At 34.8% G+C, this 9,843-nt stretch overlaps 1 protein-coding gene across 1 annotated transcript; it reads right to left on the bottom strand.

Moving 5' to 3' along the window:
- Positions 1-2,400: 2,400 nt before the first annotated feature.
- Positions 2,401-7,734, bottom strand: LOC107189447 (farnesol dehydrogenase-like). Its single transcript, XM_015577981.1, has 5 exons — positions 7,434-7,734; positions 5,752-5,872; positions 3,241-3,373; positions 2,597-2,743; positions 2,401-2,507 (listed from the first exon to the last, which is right to left on the bottom strand). Exons 1-5 carry the CDS (start codon positions 7,732-7,734, stop codon positions 2,439-2,441), a joined length of 771 nt encoding a protein of 256 aa, XP_015433467.1. The 3' UTR covers positions 2,401-2,438.
- Between the last annotated feature and the right edge of the window lie 2,109 nt (positions 7,735-9,843).

The raw sequence follows: 9,843 nt of genomic DNA on the forward strand, positions 1-9,843 counted from the left end.
CCGCCTGGAAATCGAAGGGAACAGACCCCGCCAGGACGACTGGGACTGGAACCCTTGCCTACCTGTGTTGGGTTGCAACAATAATCTAGTGAAAATGTCAACTATTTCCTTACAATTTTGACATTTCTAGAGCATAGAAATGAGAATATCTAAATATATTCGTTATTCGTGAATATATGGAAAAATTTCTTAGATGAAAGTTGTACTGCTTGACAAAGGAAATATAGTGCCGGAGTCAACATTTTGTTCTCAAAGTCAATTTTTGAGATTTTAAGGTCATTATTTTTTTTTATCGGAATTATAAATTTTGTTTCTATATTCTTAAAGAGCGTAAAAAGGCAAATCCAACGACATAAAGATATATATACCAACCTTATATTACAAAGGAGAAAAACGAGTTACAGAAATGAAAAATTTTCGAAATCGATGTGGCACGACTTCCCGTTGTCCGATCGATTTCAAATTTTGTACAGATTATTTTTTCATAAAATGGCATAATTCTAGGGGGTGTCCCAATAATAATACAATGGTCGAAAAATAAAGTCCACACTAGTGTTGACCCTGGGTCGTTGACGCTTGGCAGCTCGAATAAACGCGTAGTCGAAAGTTATTTAAAGGTTTATGACAACCAATGTCAACAAAAATCCAGAAAATAGATGATTTGAATTGATAAAATTTTTATTCGAAGTTTTATTCATAGGCTTCGAATAAACCTTCGAATAACTTTGACCAGCAGGAAACACTGCTCAGCGTCGAGAAGCCGAGGGCTGAACGTGAAAGACCAGCGACCAACGATTGAAAACTGAAATACAGTGTAAACAGACAAGGAATAAAACGTAACATTAAAGTGTCAGGAATGAACTGAGAAGATTCTGACGGTTGAAATGGGTCCAAATACCACATCATTCGGTATATTTTCAATAATATATTATGTTTATCCGCAACGTTACGTATGAGTAAAAATTGTTCAATTACACTCGAATTTGGACGCATCGGGAGAATCTCTTCAATTCATTCGTGACATTTTCATTAATATATATTGAAAATTGTAAAAGTTTAAATTTTCATTCGTGCGTGATTCCTTATTTCATGTACGTTTGCTTAAATCCTATACCACTGCGTGACAGAAGTTTGTGAACACTCCTCATTTTTGGGTTTCAGTATGTACCACAAACTTTTTGCACAATCCAGTAATACCATGCTATTCAGCGTTACAAAAAACCCCTTTGTGTACGGTTTCCAGTTAAAATTCGTACATTACACGTTTTTATTAATGAAAATCAGTATTTCGGTCGTGACAAAAGTTTGTGAATACTTTCATAAAAACAAATTTATTGAAAAGCTAATCAACATTAACACTGGTTTAATAGTTGAACAGTCCTCCTTTCTTCATGATAACGTCAAAACTATGAGTTCTCACGGAATCAGTCAATTGCTGAAGCAGATTCAGCTCAAGGTTCTGCCAAGCTGCTAAAATTGCAGTTTTGAGCTTTTCCAAAGACTCATATTCTTTATTATTTGCGTATACACGACGCACCAATGTTGCCCAGACGTTTTCCATAGGATTACAATCCGGCGATCGGGCAAACTATTCAAAGGCGCTAACTGTACTATGCTTTGTTTGTGTTACTTCTGTGTATGACCGTGTTATGGGTACGACGTTCTGTGTATGACGGTGCGAAAATTTTATTTGACGGTACGAATAACGCGCAATGAATAAATTTATTCATACCACGCTCGTCGAATAAAGATACTTTTTTTATTCAAGCTTCGAATAATGAATAAAGATAAAGTATCTTTTGTTCGAACGGTTATTTAAATAATTTTTTATCTAGATAATGCCCGTCTCTGGCTGACACGCTGTCACAGATGTATACGTATAGACAAAATTCAATGCAGTAGTACCAATAGTTTTTCGCGAATATTTCGGAAACTAAACGATACCGCCTATTATATGAATGAAGTGCATTATTTCAAATGCTACGACAGTACAGTTAATGAAATAATGTTCTTAATAACGTATAACATTATTATCTCCAAACGACTATAATTATTAATATTTACACAGAAAGTATGCAGGTAAGGTATATATGATGCTAAATGCTCTTTTTCATTATGAGATAAAAGTATAGAAATCTTACATACATACCCAGATAGTATATGACGTCTTGAAGACGTCTATTTTATGGCTATTTCAGGTCTGTAGCACCTTTAAGCCGCTTAAGCCGCATGTGTGCTGAGTATCGTATATCGTTAAAAAAAATTTACTTTATAGATACAAATACAGTAAAGGTAGGAATACAATGTTGTAAAACATTTTACATTTTTATTATTCTTTTCGTTACGTTTTATATCTCGCTTTAAAGTATGCATTACCATGAAACAAGTTTCATATCACCGATATTTGATCTTGATTAAGAGTTACATCGGTTAGACACTTATTTATGAATCATTTCCCTTGGGAGCCCAGCTAGTGAATTTTCAGGCACAATTGTCAACTGGTGAATCTAAAAAAAAGAAATAATCATTGCATGTACAATGCCACACTGCCATGTTAATTATTTATTACAGAGGCAATAAGTGTGGTAATTTTTACCTCTGCGCCCTCCGGTGTGCCTAGTGCATAGACCACTGAGTTAGCTATGTCTTTGCCACGCAATATTATCATCTTATTATTAAGATCAATCTGACCTGCAGCTACATTTGTAAACATGTCTGTGAGTACTGTGCCAGGACTGATGTTCTGTGTAAACATAACAACATTTGAATGTCATACGTCGACGCTTGGCAGTCAATGTTTCAGAACGAGAAATGATGCATTTATTAGAATAAAAGTTATTTACTTATTGTCTTTACTAACAATGCAAGAAGTGGAATGGAATAGATGAAAGAATGAAACATTAACAAGAAAACAAATGTCTTTCTATATTTATAGAATTCAGAATGAGAATATTAATGAATTCTTCCGAAACGAAGTTTTCGATACTAGTAAACATGACGTTATTGTGTATACACTACATCGCAAGAGTATTTATTATTATGTTACCATGTTCTCCAAATATCATTTCTTCATTATATTTTGGTTATTATTTTCTTCTAATGAACCCTCTTAAAATTTGTTTTCTCAAACAGACTTTCGTAAAAATAAGTTTTCACTACATTATTATCTTAATGTAAAGATAACAATTTTTGCAACATTAAAACAACAAATTATGACTATGATATGAAGTCTAGTGTTACCGTAATTCGTATTCTGAGTTTGGCCTGGAGTATTTCATTGCGTAGTTCCACTGTCAAGGCAGTCAGGCCATATTTACTGGCACCGTAGATACCGAGTGATAGCTGTATAGCTTCTGCATAGTGCCCAGCCATACTATGAATTGTAAGCATAGATGTAGTTATTATTTATTCATGTATTTGCATAGTTTTAAGTCACGATGATAGGCAAAACGACAGGTTCACTTTGTAGGTGATTTTAAGGAAATTTATGAATTTTATGAAAGATCTAATATAAGATCCCTATCATATATATAAAAAAGAACAATAAAAAGTTTTGTTTAGAATGTTGAATAAATAATAAGGGCATGGTAGCCGCACGACCGATACCTATTTTTCATTTGAGTCATTCTGGGGTGAAATATTTCATGCCTACACCGTTGGACGTAGAACAAAAACAAAAACAAAATGGTTTGTGATCTACAATAAAATATTAGAGCAAAAGATTTCGAAAAAATACTGATGTTTGACGAAATGACGTAAATTGGTAAAAAAATCCGTTACTTTTTGCTGAAAATTTTTTTATAAGTACGTATTTAATCTGTTACTTAACAAAAATAATTTTTAATGTACTTTGTAAAATTCATCGGTATTTCTCTAGCGTTTAGTGTGTATGTCAAAACTTTTTGTTTTTTTGTTCTAGAACCGAAGGTACTATAGACGTGAAATACTCCACAGCAGAATGACTCAAATGGACAATACGTATTGGTCGTTCAGTCATTGTACCGCTATTTTGTATTCAAAAATTCTAAACAAAATTTGTTCGTTCTCTTGTATACGTACATATTATAAAGACCTTACGGTAGATTTTGAATAAAGTTCATAAACTTCTTTAAAATAAACTTACTTCAATTTTAAATAAACGTCATTGAAACCATCTAACCAAGTAAAGATTACAACCATGTGAATATGGACAACTATCGTGATCCAATACGTTGCTTACTCATATTACAATAGCCGTTCGTTTATTGCATATTTCGGGGCTGCAGAGTGTAGAGGGCCAGAATTCCAGGGATTAGACAATAAACGTGCGCCAATCATCCGAGTTGTGTGACGCAGCTACATACATATACATATAGAGCATATAGGGTAGATATACGCACTTTATGGTCATCTTAATTATCTCCGTTATTTTTAGAGATATCAGAAAAATTTATTCACAGAAGTTGTTTAGTAGGGAAAGGGCTATTACTTAGCGCTAACAATTTTTTCGTGAATGGAGGATCTTCTTAGTTGTCAAGGTTAATTATGTTTTCTTTTTAATGATACTGAAACATTGTGGAATAAAAATGTTTTATTTACGTAAATGGATTCTTCCAAACATTCTGCGTAATAAAGTATTAAGGTATTATGTGAAAAAAGGTAATAACACGTGAGATATTTTACATTACAAAATGTGAAAAATGTCACAAACAATTCATTTTTTCTCGACCTACAACAAAATTATTTCTGCTATGATATGGCCCCTCTGATACCATATAACATTCGTAAATAAACCTTTTTATATGTGTAGAAATAATGGAGTTAATTACAGTGATCAACGTTACTGAACCATTTCTTAGATTACACATATGACTAAATAGTAGTTTCACTTAATCTTCTATATTGAAAACAATGTAATGAATAATATGAAACGAATTGTGAGGTGCAAAATGATTAACTAAGACGTTAGCGTTTATTTACAGGAATCGTAATAAAGTACGACAGTAATGGTGTTTTAGAATTATTTAAATTGAAATATCTCCTGAACTACTAACTTTTCGACATACATAGGTTAGTACTTTTTTTATAACGAATGTCCAGCTGCATCGATTGATGTATTAAAAAATACCTCATTCCATTTAAAAAACAAAGTTGACCTTTATATAACCTTTACGCGTCTACTCACGAAAAAACTAATAACATCAGAATATGCTCCACTCGATACCATTCAAGCTTCCGCTGAAACATTTTTTGCTACGAGTAACAATAGCGAGAAAATCAAGGTGTCAAAATCGGGTGAGACACCCTGTATAATGGTACACCTATGTATTTCAATCTAATAGACAATTAATGTTTTAATATTTTATACGTTTATAAGCTTACATAATTACTTAAATTCAATATGAATTAAACATGATACGAAATGTAGTTTTTTATAACTGAAAATATCTAAAAACATTGAAACATTTTATGAAAACATTATTATATACACCACACTTTCTGTGATGAAATATACGAGTTAAACGCGACACCGTATGTATTCCATCCTGGGTGTGCTGGGTGAGAGAGTGGGGTACGTGCACGTATGAGCGAGGGGCGATGCCAACGCGCAATAAAAGGGACTCCATTTAACGAACGGCTACTGTATACCAATAGTGTAGATACTGATTTGGCTAAATATGATGTTTAATGAAAATTTTACTTCTGGTGATAGGAAAACGCGTTGATTAGTTCTATCGATTATAGTACATATATGCCTAAGAAATTACAAACCTGTTGATATTGATTATATGGCCGTATGCATTACGTTTCTTGACCGATTGGCAAAATTCTCTTGAACAGATTGCGGGAGCTATTAAGTTGGTATCCACTACTCTACGGTAATCTTCAGTGGGTGAGTTTGCAATATAATATGTATTAGTTTGTTTATGCGACAATTTTTTTCGTAATTCTTATTGATGATGTTGATACGAGCAGTTTTGTCTGAATTATCTACTATATCGAGTATTATACCGAGATATCGCATATTTATTATTACATTCTGACGTTGATTTCTTTTATATCCACTATTCCATTAATCTTCTCTGTTTGTATATAGTTAATATATGACTTCTAATACACATAAAATTTTCTTCAGTCCAATATAATAACATGTACATATAATTGGTACCGTTTGTACTTTGTACCTGTTATTCAGTTGTAATTCATTGCGTAACGTAATAATTGCTACCTTCTGCTTCCGTTATGCATTGTACGTTTCACAATACATACTATCTATTCCACAAAATTGATTTTCTGAATGTTCTTACAGAGTTTCAGAAACAATTTCTATTCATCCACATAACATTGTTCTTAGCGAAATCCAAATAGCATAAAAACGTCATATGTACGTCTGGAGAACGTATAATCTGGACGTTCAGTAGGTACCTTTGGAGGATGTCCCGAAAAGTTCCATGTTCAACCTACATCCTCGTTAAGATCCTTAAACGTCATAGGAAGGTCCTATTCATAAAGTGGAACGGCCTGTGTCAACATTCTCAGAACATTTTCCGAATGTGTAAAAGTAACATTCTTTGTACTGTGTGGGAACGTTTAAAGAGTTTTTAAAAACGCTATGATAATGTCTTAAAAGGTGTATAAGAAACGTTTCCCAAATGTTTAAAATTACGGATAGATTTCATTCTGTGCAATGTGATAGAAGCTAAGCTTAACTTTCCTGCGTTTTCCGCACTTACTGTAAGTTAGATTAAGTTACTTCCTGTTAATAAATACAAGGTTAAATTTCTTATAACGAATTAGATTGAAAATATGCATATATTATGTTTATTGTTATTTTCAAAGCAAAGTACTGATTCTATGTTGGTTAGACACAGTTTAGGAAAGAAAAACACTTATTCAATGCAGAATACTGATTCTGTGTTCGTTACAGATAGTTGAAGAAAAAAAATCACTGATTCAAAGCAAGATACGGATTCTGTGATGGTTAGAGACAATTTAATTTAGAAAAATGTTGTTCCATATTTCCTGAGGTTACCGCTATTTTCATTGAACACATCATATTTAGCCAAATCAGTACCTACACTATTGACATACAGTAGCCTTTCGTTAAATGGAGTCCCTTTTATTGCATATTGGCATCATCCCTCGCTCACACGTATTTCGCACACACGTGCGCGTACCCTACTAGTGTCGTTACACTTCTCTATTAATTCTCTCAAGAATGGTACCTTGCTCATAGGAATCTATCACCTTGCCAGGAATGAAGTTGATCCAAAATTATTAAATGAAACAATCCGTAATTTAAATTCTACGAACATTCGTAAGCCTTAAGGAACGGTCATTCCTGGACATGTGAAATTTAAGTCTTAAGAATATCCGTAGGACTTTCGGGACGGACGTTTCTAGACATGAAACGGACATCCTGTGGATGTACGGTGCTATCTGGGTACGAGAATCCTTACCAATAACCGGTGTTGCAATGAGAACGCCAGCATTGTTCACGAGTATATCAGCACCGCCTAATTTCTCTTCGACCCATTGAAATGCTTGTAAAATCTCTTCCTCCTTCGTAACGTCGCATTGGACCGGGTAGATCTTGTCTTTGCCGTGATTCGCGGCTAATTCTTCAAGTTTGTTTAGCCTTCTCGCGAGGGTAACAACCTTAACGCCATGTTCTACGAGGGATTCCGTGATCTCTGCACCGATTCCCGAACTAGCACCAGTTACGATCGCCACTTTTCCAGACCAACGTTCCATCGTTCGCGATAGTATGCTATAAAACTGGTATATCAGCTAGAACTCGCCGCGTTTATAAAGTGTCTCCCCCGTATCAACACGATCCACTTAGTAACACGTTATCTCTAGTCTACGATATCGTACTGAACGCGTCGATTCCATATCAGTGTTCATGTTTCTATCTGTAACGTAATCTTCAGTGATTTCGCATAAATAGTATGATCGGTGCGAAATGCTGTAAGAATTTAATTGGTAGTAATACAGCTTCGTACGCACACAAGTTTCCTGCCTATTACGAGTGGACGAATACCGGACTCCTCGCGACCAGGTCAATTGATTTATAAAACCCGGAGGATCTGCTTATTTTCAAACGAAGGTGAAGACATAGAGGTTCAGTCTCACGAAAAGGACGCATTGTCTCATCACGCCCGAAAATGTATACTTACAGTTTTTCTCTAGAAAAATAACTCGAATATCAAACTGAGCGACGAAACTCTTTGCAATCATAAATTGTTCCAGTAGACCGACTCTTCTCTTTACGCCAACTTATGTATATTAGGCAGCACGTGCCACGGACCCGCCTGAAAAGTCATCATTGGATCTTTATGCAAATGCATATTTTTAGATAAAGTAAGTAAAAAAATGGAACCTAGACAGAAATTTGTTTCGTCACTACAGGACTTCAAATATGCATTTTTTATTTTGCAACTTTGCATGTCGCATATGTGTTACATATATTTTTTTAAATGTATATGCAAAAATATATGACATATTTCATTTATGTTTATCATGTGTATTTTTAAAATCCGATATTAATTATTGAATTTTCAAAGTAATTTGCTGCGAGCGAAGTCAAAATCCCGATAAATTTAAATTTACTTATGGTGTTACGTATGGAGAATAATTTCATTTTCAATCATATTCTACCGCGCGTCTGACAACGGAAAACGCCCTAAAACTCCGTCTGTTTATTCTTCAAGTAATAGGGATGCGTAATATCGACCAACTGGATAGCAACCTAGACACAGAATCATGATTCACTCGCGACCGTTAAGATTCCTTTATAAAGAAATTCTACTGAAACCCCACCCAGTTTTAGGACTATATGTATAAACCCTCTGATTTTAACCCTCGGGGGCATAATAGTACAGCCACATGTAGAGTCACGACGTATTATATACTGTAAAGAGTCGGTTGTATCCAGTGAGATCGGGCTTAAATTCCCTTTCGAATCACCAGTTAACCTCATAGAATCCGCGAGTTCGGTTGAAGTTCTATTCGGCAATCTTTCAAGACTGCTCTTACTCCCCGCATTGCCAGTGCGTTAATACCTAACATTTAACCGGTAATATTACACTTAATACTTTACCACGACAACACTACATTACATACACTTGTACCAAAAACTGCTTGTATAATATCCAAATAATATTCTTTAATAAACGTGAGTAATTTCATTATTAAAATTCATTGGTTTGGTAATTATTATAATCGTAGTTGACCTTTCCTACACGATACAACTTTACCGCTCAAGTTGTATCTAAATTCATAAAACGAGTTACGAGGCTTAACTAACATTTCCTGTGGCTCCCTGATTTCGCATCTGGTTCGTCCACGCGTCAAACTTTTCCAAGAGATAATTGTCCACGAAACTTGGCCTATCCAGCGGCTCCCCGATTTCGCATCAGGTTCGTCTTCACTTTCAATCATCCTAGCGGCTCTCTGATTTCGCATTAGATTCGTCCGCGCACCTCACTAACAAACCGATAAACCATATTTCTTGGAAAACCTACTTCCGCCGGCCTCTCGCGCTGCTCGCGACCGTGGCTCCTAACAGTGGTAACATTACGTACACAAGCATTGTATATGTTATCAAGTGATTCTCCAGGCAATGACAACAAATACGGCTCTGATGTTGTTGAGCCTACAGTTGCCTGATAATGTATGTATTGTGGACGATCTAGATTTAGTACCATTAGAAACCGTGAAGTTGCCGTAATATCAATATAGTACAGCAATTAAATATATTTGATTTTCAATTTAAAAATTAGTGTTTTAAACAGTAAGCGAGATGCCTATAGTAAGAAAAAGTCGACGTACATTACTTCAAAACTGGATTGATGGAATAGG

The sequence above is a fragment of the Dufourea novaeangliae genome, unplaced genomic scaffold (assembly GCF_001272555.1).
Source record: "Dufourea novaeangliae isolate 0120121106 unplaced genomic scaffold, ASM127255v1 scaffold148, whole genome shotgun sequence".
NCBI classification, from domain to species: Eukaryota; Metazoa; Arthropoda; class Insecta; order Hymenoptera; family Halictidae; genus Dufourea; species Dufourea novaeangliae.